The 13117-nt window shown below is 47.9% G+C and overlaps 1 protein-coding gene and 1 long non-coding RNA gene across 2 annotated transcripts in view; both read right to left on the bottom strand.

Moving 5' to 3' along the window:
- Positions 1–13117, bottom strand: part of R3HCC1L (R3H domain and coiled-coil containing 1 like) — a 34599-nt gene that overhangs the window by 7470 nt on the left and 14012 nt on the right. Inside the window, 1 exon segment of the mRNA XM_083441266.1 lies at positions 6858–8632. Within this exon segment, the coding sequence (XP_083297392.1) occupies positions 6858–8632 (1775 nt within the window).
- LOC310677997 lies at positions 238–6850 on the bottom strand. Its single transcript, XR_014511553.1, has 2 exons — positions 2119–6850; positions 238–2087 (listed from the first exon to the last, which is right to left on the bottom strand). It is a non-coding gene; the product is annotated as an uncharacterized lncRNA (long non-coding RNA).

A 13117-nucleotide genomic window follows, 5' to 3' on the forward strand; every position in this document is an offset into this window, starting at 1 on the left:
TTTATTTATTTAGAGCTTTTATTTTCATCCCATTCTTTGGCTATAAAAAGCTCCCTGAACAGCTTATAAGTCACTAAGCAAAGATTTCTCTGCACTCAAGACACATCACAAAAGGGAAATGGATTGGGAGGGATGAGAAAATAAGCAAACTCAGGGTCAACTTCTTTATTTACAAGCAGTTCCAATGGTGGAGGACATTGTCTTTTAGATGAGCAGTTAAGAAGGTTTTATTTCATCTGGATTTTAGTGTATATCCTATTCTGGATGTTTTATTTTGGCTTTTTAAATACTTGCTAGTTTTAACTGCAGCGAGATTTTAACAGCTGTAAACCACCTTGGAGGATTTGCAAGAACCAAAAGCCAAAATGCAAACACGGTTCCTTCCCCTGCAAAAGCGGGGAGGGAAGAGACTCAGGCCTCTGGGAACAACTGCGAAATGCTGGCAGATCTCATGTCTCCAGGTCTGCAACATCATGGCCTAATGAACAACGACCCTTCACTGAATTGCTTAGCCTGACCACTCAGCTCCCCTCCATACGTGTGCCTTGGCAAACCTTTACCCCCAAAGTCAACCATCATAGCTGCTGGGAGACTGAAAGCTGGATGCAGCTTTCCTAGGGAAACGCACTTGTGCTAGGTCCCTAAGCGGCACAGCTCCGCACGCATCCTGTGGGCAAGGGAGTCTATAATTCAGCCAGACTCTGTCTGCTTCCCCAAGTACCTGTACCAACAGAAGCCACGGCTGTACAGGGAAAGTCTATAAATTCCAGCTACTTCGGTCAATAAAAGACAGCAATTCAGATAATTTCTTCGGGAAAGTGAATTTGTGGGTGGGTGGAGCACGGAAGAACGAGCCGGCGAATCAGGGAGGAAGAGGTGGATCTGCAGCAAGAGGGACAGGATGGAGTGAGTGCCTCGGTGGATTTAACAGGATCCAAGCTATTAACTTGATCGTTAAGGAACCTAAGCGAACTACACTCGGTCGCAGCGGGAGCTGGCCAAGAAATGCTTGAGGGAGCAGCCTCTCATAACATTAAGTGGCATGGCAGATCTTCAGAGATGATGGAGAGCAACTGCATGAGCACCCCTGACCTTCACAAACCACTGGGTGCAGCAGAAGGCACACTGAGGACCAGGAGCTGCCTGCCTGGCAAGGGTGGTGACAATCCATGCACAATGCGCAACATGTACAAACCTGCCCACAAAGCCTGCTTATCTCTGCACACTTTAGGCTTGACGGATGTGAGCCTGCTCTGCAGCGACAAAGCACACACATGTTTCGGGGCAGCGCAGCGGGGAACATGGCACCGCATTCTTACAAATATGCTTGCAATGGTTCGCGCAGGAAAAAGCGAGCCCATTAATGGGCTTCCTGTCTTGGGTTGCTTACAGGAACCGTGCGCCCTCGTGCCGCATTAACACAGTCCCAGCCTCCTGCTCGCAGTCTCCTTCCCAGAGATCGCTAATGTTCAGATGTTGTCCTGTGCTGGGAAAGCTTCTGCCGGCGGATGCACAGGCAGCAAGGAGCAAGAGGACACAGGAAATGAAGACTGTCTGCCACGGCTCAACGCTCTCCAAAGATTTATCCACGCTGCTGCGCTGACTCTCGCTCGCTCGCTCAGCTTTTGAGACGGAGAAGACAGTCAACATGCGGCGGGGGGAGAGTGAAGCACAGTGGCAGAGGCCGGAGGAGCCTTATAGAGATAAAAGCGTGTAAGGCAAGAGGCAGAAATGTGTGCCCGTGGCAGCCTGCTCTAGCACACTCCTCCCTTTTGCAGACAGGGCTGCCTAGTTACAATCTCTCCAACAGAATTGGCCAGTTTAGCCAAAAGTAATCCTCCCAGAAACACTGTATTACCAGCTATTCCATATTTTCCACGGATGACTGAAAAAAGCGCATCACACGGCACATGCATTGGCCTTTCGGGTGTGCAGCCTGCAAGGACAGCTGGGTTGCTGGTCAGTGCTGGGCACCCAAACTAGACAAGTAATGGCCTTCAAAACGACAGAATGAATTATTTTCACATTTTCCATTGCATGTTAAAGTTTTTGTTCTGATTTGGGAAGGATCATATTTTCTTCTTTTTCTTCTTCTTCTTCTTCTGAGTGAAGGGAGACAGGTTGGACTGGATCAAAAGAAACAGGAGGGATGGATCGAATAGCCTTTTGGTGGTCCCTTCCAACTTTGTGAAATGAAAATGAAAGAATCCACTCTAGACTCCAGGGCCATGAGGACCAAAGGCCCAGCCCCAGAGCAAGACCCCCCCCCCCAGTCATTGAAAACAGGGTGTTCCAAAAAGGCTTCGCAGATTCCCAAACAGGAACCAGCAGCAGTGGTTTCTAGGTAGTGAGGAAATGCCCAAGGGCTGTGCCAGAAGAAGGCAACTCTCAAACATCTGCACAGGGCCTGAACATAAGCCCTTACCCTGATCCCCAGGCAAGCCTGCACAGAAGCATTTACTCCCAACTCCACTCTTACACACAGAGAATTAAGCAAACACATCTCACCTGCAGCTCAGCACCGACACACAAGCCATAACATCAACTCATGCAAAGCACCCTCTTTTGTGTATGCCATGATCTGATCGCTCTCATTTTAAATCCCACTTTCACACACCCGAATCTCAGCGCAACACTCCTCCTATGCAACGAAATGAGTTATACTGACCTTGGTACGAGAAACTAAAGTAAGTTTTTCACCAGGGAAAGCAATAGCAGAGGAACAGCTTTATTTAGTCACGAGCTGTTTTCCCCCTCCTTCCATTTTTATCTCACCATATTCTTCTTTTCTTAAAACACAAGCAGGAGGATATAGATATGTGCATATCTGCATCAGCACCGTCACTAGGCTGGAGCTGCAGAAAGGAAGCCAGACTCTGAGCTTTGCAGGAATCTTGCCTGTGAATTTTCACTGCCACATTTCTCCAGCACCCGGAGATCTTCTGATACCCGGACTCTGGGGACATTCATAGTTTAAAGGAGAAGCATTTTCACCAAGGACAGGATCTTCCTGTAGTATTTTAAAAACACTCCAGGGAACAATTTACTGCAGGACAGATGCAAGTTGACCCAAAGCAGGGGCATGTCCCAAAGTAAATATCATTAAATGCTCAGGAGAAATTGCTAATGTGAATGGGCCCTCCATTAGAGATATTGGCCGGCATCACTCACAAATTCTGCTGCTGATATTCGCACGAGGAGGAGCACAGCTCACACCACATCCCAGAATCTGTCACTGTAGGCAACCCAAGTCCTGTCTTATCCACACACAATCTTGTACCTCATTAAAGCGATACAAGCTTTTGTGTAATTGGTCTCGACAAAAGTCTCATGCTGTCCCTTGTCCCAGCCATCGTCCCGCCTTCTCTCTTTCATTATCAGAACTCTTTTCTTCCTCAAGGTGAATTTCCAGCACTGTGCCCATTTGCCAGGGCATTCTTCAGCTATATCAACTCATTTTTCTTAGCAGACAGTAAATCTCGTGTCGGAACTATGTGATTCTAGAGAGTCCAGCTATTTCACAAGGTTCTCAGCTTTTTAGGGCCGGGAGGAATCAAAGCTGATAAATGGATTGGGTGAAAATATATGTGGGCATATTTGTGCAATCACACATAGCTCAGTGCTCATTAAGATAAATATGACAAGCCCGGTGTTCATTAAGATAAATATGAAAAGCCCAAACTACAATTCTAGGAGGGAAATGAATACACTTAAGAACATAAAAAGAGCCTCCTGGATCAGGCCAATGGGCCATCTAGTCCAGCATCCTCTTCTCACAGTGCCCAACCAGATGCCCATGGGAAACCCAAGAACACTCTCCCCTCCTGCAGTTTATTCTGAAGCTTTATTGCCTCTGACTGCGAAGGTAGAGCATATCCATTCTGGGTAGTAGCCCAGCTCTCAGTGAACCCACACATTTATTTATATTTTATTTAACAAAATGCACATACAGTATTGCTTGATTGTAAGAAGACCCTCGAAACGGTTTACAAAGGGGGGGGGAGAGTCAAAGGTTTGTTCTGGTACAGTGAAAAGAGACTGCTGAAACGAACTGCAGTATGGACACGGCCTGGCGCTCCACAAGGTTTTGAACTACAGCTTCCAGCAGCCAGTATGCTTGCTCTGGCTGAGGCTTAAAGGAGTTGTAGTTCTAAGCATCTGAAGGACATCAGGCGGGGGAAATCAAGGCCTCCACAATTATTACATGATATTCTGCATCCCCACACCATCTACGTTTGGTTTTTTTTGCTCGCAAGTACAAAACAAAATTGTGTCTCCATTTTTTTTAAAAAATGGCTAAAAGCCAACTGCTCAAGTTCATTCCTCACTGTGGCAAATGGAAATCCTGGGGTTCTCCGAGCGTGGCACTGTTACAAAAGATGCAGCTGCAATTGTGTTTAAGAAATATGTAAACCACATTAAGACCCCCTCACCCTGCCCCAAAGAGCCTAAGTCATCCCCTTAGACTTTCCCTTAGCCTGCCCTAATGCAACACTGAGCCTTTTCCCAGAGTATCGACTCCCGAGACCTCACCTTCATTCTTTCAACTCTGCAGTCTGCACCTTCCTCCAAGTGGTTACTTGTGAGATAATTGAAAGGAAATTATCCCTGACTTTTCTAAAATTAGTGCTTTCTAATGCAGGCAGTTTACTGGTATCAGCTCTCTGATGAAAGCAGGCGCAGAGTTTGTTTAAACAAAGCAAAGCGATTTCATAATGCAGAATTCACAATGCTACAAATAGGTCATGCCCACAACTAGGCACGCATCCATGCGGTCAGGCCTTTGGGATCGGAGGCGAGAGCACAGAGAAGCAATCTGGCCACAGGACTCGTCCGCTGGTTGCCCCTCCACTTCTGTCCAAGCCCAGCCATGCTATTGCCCTACTGCTCTCCCTCTGGCGACACCAATGCAGCAGATCCAGCCTTACGGAAGAAGGAAAGCAGACCTAAAGTAGATCATCTAGATTCCTTCCTCACCACACCCGCTTTCCTTGTGTCTTTCAGGACACAACCATTTCCACCCAGCAGTATCCTGAGCATCGTAGCTGCAGAAACATGTGAACATCCAGTAAACCCTGCAAATTTTCCTTTGCAGCTGGATTTGTTTATATGAGCCTGGGAGTCGTGGAGGTTGTCTATGCGCCTTGATATGCAAGACCAGCACCATACAGAGATTGAGCCACACATGGGCAGCAAAATCGGTTTGGAGGCAATTCTGTTCTTGCTACGCCTTCAACACCTATGAAGACAAGTTCTGCTTGGTGTGCTAGCACTTCTGCACAGAGGCGCAATGGGTAGCCTGTGCAACGATTGCATGATCCGGCCTCACTTTCAACTGGCCGGTCACCTGCCAGAAAGGGAGATTTAATTTCCTTGCCGTTAACTGACTGGAATAAGCAGCAGTGAACCCAAAGCTACTTCCTGTAAAAGCTGCCCCCATGGAGTTTTAACAGCTTCCATTACCAGGAGTTTAGGATGGTTTATGAGCTAACCCTTGGTAATGAGCCTGCTTAGTTAATTTCAATGGTTCGCCGGAGCTATTAGCAAGCCGAATCCATTCAGATCAACCCCCGGCTCCTAAGCAGGCCTGAATGCACATCGCAGCAATATTAGGACACTTTGTTACTTTAGGTACTATTGTGTCACTCCAAAAGTACAGGGTTTATGGTATTGATTTAAGCTTTAATAAGGGGCTCTCAGCCATCCAGCCGACACAGTGCTTTCCTCATAAACGGAAGGCAAGGCTGCACGCTCCCCGTGCTGAGCTACTCATCGCAACACATTTCGCGCTATTCTTGCAGGGCGATATGCTAACAAGCCAGAGCCAATTAAAAACCTGCCATTTCCATGAAACTTCACGGTATGTCTCTGCACGCCTCGTGGTCATCATGAAGGCTCTGCTTCGTAGCAACGGAGCCATCGTGCAGAGGAACTTCCGCCTGCCTTATTTTACGCATTTTATTATATCCAGTCAGCCAAGAGAGTTTGGCAAGCGTTGCGGAGTTCAAGGTGTTGGAGAGTTCTCAAGCCAATTGTTGTGCTCCTCTTGTTTAATGATTTCTCAAGCACCACTTCTGTTGGAGACCTCCACGGACTACTAGGCCATTCGTGGTGTTTCTTTTGAGTCCTCCTCTAGCCTCATGACAGAATACATGTGACCATCTCCCCACAATTATTGAAGGCGACAGAAATCGGCTCAACCCAGAAAGTGTCATCATCATGCGTTAACTTTGCAAAAGCTTTCTCCACACCCTCTAACTCTCATCATGACTTCATAAAGAAGCAACTTAGTAGCTCCCATGCCTCTGGTGAAAAGCTTCAAAGTGTGCAGGCAATCTGTACTAAATGCTCAAAAAACAGAGTAGAACTCGGGCTCTCTGTCTCTGCTGATCACCAGGTTCCAGTCCCTGTACATACAGAGACCCAATGTGGCTTCTCTCTCCTCTCCCTCCAAAAGAATGGAAATGTTTCAATAAATGGAATCTAAAAACTGAAATCAGGACCACCTACAGATTTAAACTGGGGTGTGTGTGTGTGTAAAAATCAGTTTACTCCAAGAATAGAGGTTTGGATTTTCCAACAGAAAATTTTAAATCTCTTGCTTATGGTATGACCTTCTGGGAAAGGGCATTGGATAAATATTGAGATTGAAAGAGAAAGAGAAGGCGAGAAATAAAGCACATCTGCAGTTTAAAGGCATTGCAGACACACCAGCTCAGCCAGCCATGCAGGACTTCAAAACTAAAAATGCATTCTCCATAAACCAGCTGCGTCACGTGCTCCCCAACATGCAACTATCTCCCGCCACCATGTCTCATGACACCCAGATCCAGGAAAAGTCCACAGAGAGTACTCACCCCCGCCAGTAAATGCGGATCCAGGCAGTCACCATCGTCATTAAACAGAGCATCCCAGCTCTCATCTGCCACGCCGTCATCCTCATTGCCGGTTGCCGGGTCAATGCTGGTTCCAGCAGGCTCCTCGCTCCATCCAGCTTCTTTGCCTGCCTTGGCTTCAGACGGATGCCACCACCTCGTGCCCACATCCCCATGGCTTGGCTTTTGCACTGAGGCGTCCCCCGAGAGAGCGCCTGCTCCCTCCATGACTCTCTCTGCGCTGCACGCCGCCTTCTTTGAGGCACGTCCCAGTGACTGGCCAGCAGCCTCCCTTCCATCAGCACTTTGCTCTCCCATGCCCAAAGTCGCTTCTCCTGTTGCCGGTGCAGCCTCGGCCCCAGAGACATCGCCTTTGCACCGACAGGTGTGATGGGAAATGCTGCCTCCCTCCTCGTGTTCCCTGCCACACCCTTGCCCCACTTCATCCTCCAAGACACAACTGGGGTGACAATCCCTTGCCCCACAGTCACTATCTGAAGAGTTACAGCCTGCAGCCACCCCTGAACCACCTGCCTCAATTAAAGGGCTCTCATCCCTGTTTCCAGGCCCGTTATCAAAGCTCACTCCAATCTGATCAGACATGTGTTCAACTGCATGACTGGGCACACTACTCTCATTCTCCTCGCCATGCTCTAGTGTGCTCTGCTCGTTGGCTTCTGCCTGAGCAGTGACGCTCCCGTTTGCGTCTTTGATGCCACTGCCTTCCTTTGGTTCTGTCTGATCTGGAACTTTATTGGCCGTATAGTCCAACATGCTACCATCACTCATCTCTGTCGGATTGGAGTTGCTCTTATCGGTGCCTTCACATCCACCAGGCTCAACTGTCTCAGGGCAAACCAACGTGTTTCCCTTGCCTGCATCTGTTGGATCAGGCACGCCCTCACCTGCACATGCCGAGAGGCAATCCTCATGTGCCCCTGGGCCACCTGGAACCCCCTCAGCTAAACTTCCAGACACATCGCCCTCACTTACTCCAGCTGGTTCTGAGTCACCTTGGCTCGCGGGTGCCATTGTGCTTTCCCTGCTGGCCAACAGGCCACCGTCACCCACCTCTCCCTCATCCGAGAGCCTCTCGCTGCTGGATGTCTGCACACTCCCTTCACTCAGCCCTACCTGGTCTGTGAGGAGTGTTCCTGCCTGCTTGCTCACGCCAGTGCGGGGAGTCCTTTGCAAAGAGAAAGCGTCCTGCTCTGCTGACGGACACACGTGCTGCTGCTCCCAAGAGCAGTCTACCTCGTTACGCCTTGGCTGGAGCTGGAGCTCGGCCATCCTCCACAATAGATTAGTATGAGAGAGGTCAGTGCAGGACTCTGCGTGATGGTTGGGCAGTGCAGAGGGAGTTGTGGCTAGGGAGCTGGAGGAAGCGGGCAGTCTGTGTGACTCAGCCTTCTGCTGGGATGCTTTCCGAGCCTTTGGCCTTGTGCAGAAGGCATTGCTATAGCTCCCGCCTTGGGACGAGGTTCCTCTTGGTTCTCTGGGCGCATCCACTCCATCCCGGTCCTCGTGAAACAGGCCTCTCCCAGCTCTGGGACTCGGCCTTCCCTCACATCCTTTGGTGATCTCCTTCCCTGAGGAGCAGGAGAGGCTCCCCTCACTCCCATGTCTGGTGGCTAATGAGGTGCTGGTTTTTGAGCCGGCCGTCTCGCGTAGAGCTCTGGGGACGTACAGGGCCTTGTCTGGCTTCTTGGGCCGTATCCGAGTCTTCTCCATAGCTGGCTGCATAGTGCTGCCAAGATCTGTAAGAGAGGAAAGAAATCAGTCGAGTGAGCAGCAGAGCAATGTAGCCCCACGTAGGTGTTTGGGGAAGCAGGGAGGGGAGGATAACCTGGAAACAGCAGCACAATCTATGTCCCACCTGCTGCCTCTTACAGAGCAGAAATAGTCTACAGCCAAGGGAAGGCAGAGGTGGAACTAGATCAGTAACTCCTTTCCTGGCCAAAGGATGGGTGGATTTATGCATGCCGTTATGCACAGTTACAATAGCCTCATAACCATGGCTACATTCTAAGCACAGGGTACAGCTGTTTTGTCTTACTTCATTTTGCTTTCATGATTCAAATTCTCAGTGATTGTACCAGATCTCTTTCAACTTAAAAGAAAAATGGTACAGGCATTGGCTAGGGTAGAGGCATGTGAGGCAGGAAGGCACAAAGACAGAAGTTGGGAACTGGGATGCAGCCCAGAAGGTCTCAAAAATTTTTCTCTGGTTCACACTTTAATAACAAAAATTTGCTCGTGCCATGCCAATTTTTTGAAAGTAAGAAATACACTGGAAAACACAACTAGGAATGTCACTTGAGGCTCCTGCTCTCATTTGGAAAAGATATCTATCTATATTCTTCAAATAAAAAAATATATTTCGATATTATACTTGTACTATCCTATGTAAAATTGAAATGTTTAAATGTTTCTTTGATTGTCCTTGGGTTTCCCCACGACCCTTGCCATCCTCTCCTGCAGCACTCATTGAGAACCACTGATGTAGCCAGTTATAGAGCAGGAAGGGGGAGCTGAAATACTATCCACTGACATTTGACAACCTTGTGTAGCCTCTCCCCTCTACAATCCTTGCCAACGTGTTTCCAAACTTCTCTTTGCAACCATGAGGACTAAAAACATGCTCCAAGCACCAGTAATTTCATAACGGTGTGGCACTTCTAAAACCGAGGCGGCTCTATTGATTTGTTGTTTCCTTAAACAGAGCTACACCTGGAATCAAACATTCTGCCAAAAAAGCTCTATATACCCTCTATTACTCTGTATTTTGATTATTCTTTTGGATCGAGGAACTACCCATGCATCTCTTATGTGCCTTGCACTAGGATTTAATGGTACCCAGCCCTCTTTGTGGCTTCCACTCTCCCCCTAAACACTTTCAGAAACAGCTCTCTAGAAAGCAGGGCAACCATGTCCAAGGAAGTCACTGTGACTTTGCTCTGGATGTGGGAGAGAGCTAATGTCACATGGCTTTTTCATATGCTGGACCTACAGCTACCTTGCTATTTCCAAGAAACTGGTAGAAGCAAGCTCCCACCTGCACATCAGCATCCTGACCCCAGATTCTTCAAGCCCTAACCAAGCTGCTCTAAGGCTTTTATCGGCTTTGCCTCAATCCGGCACAGAGAACCACAGCAGTGCTTGTCGTTGACTCAGAGCACTTCAAAGTGCATGAAAGTCAGAAAATGGATTGCTGCCTTTAAAATGCCAGAGCCCTCCTCTCAATTTGATTGTTTCCACATCCAACTTATCCATGTTTACTGGACAGTGTTAAGTACAGGACTGAACAAGCAAAACAAGTCAAAATAATAATAATGTAGTTTTAGCCTACACTTGCAACAGCTACCTTCCAGTCTCTCAGCTGGGGCAGGGTAGGGATGGGGGTCGGACGGACCAATGGTTCCCAAACCATCCATCCCCCCATGGACCACTTGAAAACTGCTGAGGGTCTTGCAGAACCACTTAATGGGTTTGTTTGTTTGTTTTTTTGGCCTGTCATAGCAGTTGATGTGCTAGTTGCTGTCTGCTTTTTAAGTATGCCTTTAATTGCTTCTTTTATTTCTACGGCATTGCATTTTATGGTATTACAATTTTAATTCCACAGAATTAAAACTGCACTATAATAAAATACAATATAAGGAATAAAAGATAATTAAAATACACTTAAAATCAACATATTTAATTTGAGGATGTGCCATTTCCTGTATTCAATCCAAAAGCCACAGACACACCATGGTCCACCTGAATGGAGTTCATAGACCACGGATGATCCACGGAACTCCTGCTCCAGGCCTTTCTTTTACACTCAGACTTCCTAATCCATGCCCCACAGAATTGACAATGGCCTTCTCTATCTTTTGGGTGGGGGTGGAGATCCACTATCAAGATTAGTCAAGGCAAGCCATCTCTTCCATACGTCTCCCCTCAAATTAACAAGCCAAATCCACAGCTAGGTCCCCTAATAAGGTGAAGTCCAGATACTAACTTCATCTCACTTTTAATAAACTGGGCATTAGCTGGCAAGACAGATTAACACACAGAGGGAAAGGCTGTTCTTATCTAATTAGTAAGGTAGGACGCATTTCTGAGCAATTACTGTTCAGAAGCAAGGTTAGCCCCAGAGGGTGACAAGGTAATATTTTTGCTGCGATCCCAAGAAATGCAAAATGCCCATTGCCTAAGAACGTGGCCATTCTTATTTTGCACAGAGCACCAGAAAGTACAGAAGCCGTGTGAAAGAATCCAGCGAGCAGAGGTCTCTAGCAGAGGTACCCACTATGATGCTCCGCGTATGTTACTGGACTACAATTCCCATCATCCTTGATCACTGGCCAGCTGGCTAGTCCATCAACACCTGGAGGGCACCATGTTGCCTCCCTCTGATCTAGAGATATTAAAGGTAGGTAAAAGGTAGGTAAAATCTAGAGGTATTGTTCTTGCTCAGGGAATGAGAGGTCCTGTGTTAAATCTAGGCGAAGCCATGCCTGAGAAACCAATGCTCAGTGGCAGAGCACATGCATTACATGCAGAAGATATCAAGTCCCATCCCTGGCATCCTTTTAAAAAAGGATAAGGCAGCAGATGGTGAGAAAGACCTCTGTCTGAGACCCTGGAGAGCTATTATCACTCAGTGCAGACAGTTGCTGGGGTAGGTGGACAGATAGTCTGGCCAAGTAGTCTTGCCCAAAGATCTCCCAAATTCTGGATCCAGAACTGTTAGGGGGAAATAAATAGCAACATGAGGAGTCCAAGCCACCAAGGTTGCGTGCAAACTTTGAACACCCAGAGATTTGGGTGAAATTTAAAGAGTCTGTGATGACCCATTTGGTTGCATCCATCTGGACAGGAACCTAGGCTTTCAGCTGATCCAGGAAGCAGCCCGTCCTGCTTCCTAATGCAAAACAACACCAAACCCCCGCTAAGTCCCAATCTTGCTGCCTCCAGGCGGAAATGATACAGACACTCATCAAAGTCTCCAGTGCTTAGATAAGAAGGCCAGAGTGTTGCTTTGTACACTCTTCCCCCGCCCCTAATGGCAAGGGGAGGGGGCTGTGGTGTGCCATCTCCTCCTTGCAATTGCATTCCCATGGATATGCCATAAGTGCAGCATATAAATCCTAAACCGCCAGGCACCTAAGGGACAGATTTAAGCTTCTGCAAACCAGAGATCTACAGAATATGCTAAACACGTTGTATCTCCTGTTAGCTAAACTTCTGAAAATATATAGCGTGTGCTGTATTAAATTAAGGTCCACACATTAATAAAGCAGCAGCAAAAGATGTTGCCGTGAACATATCACATGTCTGCAACGAGATCGGCTTTGTGCTATCTTCCCCTTCCTACTGACACTATCTAGTCACCTCCACACACCTTCCTGTGAAGCCTATATGCTGATCCTGCCCCGTTTAATGTACGGTGACACCCAAACCCCCACCTCAATAGACACACTCAAGCAACAACTAAGGAGATTCATGCCCCATCTCTTCTCTTACTTCAGATAAGAGAAGCCCATCAGACTTTGAGGCTTATGGGAGTGACTGCTGCCACGCCAAGCCCATCTTACATGTGCATGAGGGGTCTAACGACTGCAGGATAGATGAGTTACGCTAAAAGGTAAAGGTAAAGGTACCCCTGCCCGTACGGGCCAGTCTTGACAGACTCTAGGGTTGTGCGCTCATCTCACTCTAAAAGCCAGGAGCCAGCGCTGTCCGCAGACACTTCCGGGTCACGTGGCCAGCGTGACAAGCTGCATCTGGCGAGCCAGCACAGCACACAGAACGCTGTTTACCTTCCCACTAGTAAGCGGTCCCTATTTATCTACTTGCACCTGGGGGTGCTTTCGAACTGCTAGGTTGGCAGGCACTGGGACCGAGCGACGGGAGCGCACCCCATCATGGGGATTCGAACCGCCGACCTTTCGATCGGCAAGTCCTAGGCGCTGAGGCTTTTACCCACAGCGCCACTAGTAAGGGATAAATGAGTTATGGAGAAAGCTGGATATTAGGACTAGCAAGAGGAAGGAGTGCTCTTGTACCTATGGAGGTGAATGTCTAGGTTTGACCTTAGTCAGCCCAGCTGCTACCAACCCTAAGCTTCAAAATATACAGAGAGGATCAGAAGCATCCAGAAGTGCTAGAAATAAGCCTAACATGTAGTGCAAGGACCCCCACATTTTTGCTCACTTGCCGCTCACCAACTAGAACACCACTTGATGTTACCAACG

The sequence above is a fragment of the Podarcis tiliguerta genome (genome assembly GCF_965153285.1).
Source record: "Podarcis tiliguerta genome assembly, chromosome: 5".
Taxonomy (NCBI): Eukaryota; Metazoa; Chordata; class Lepidosauria; order Squamata; family Lacertidae; genus Podarcis; species Podarcis tiliguerta.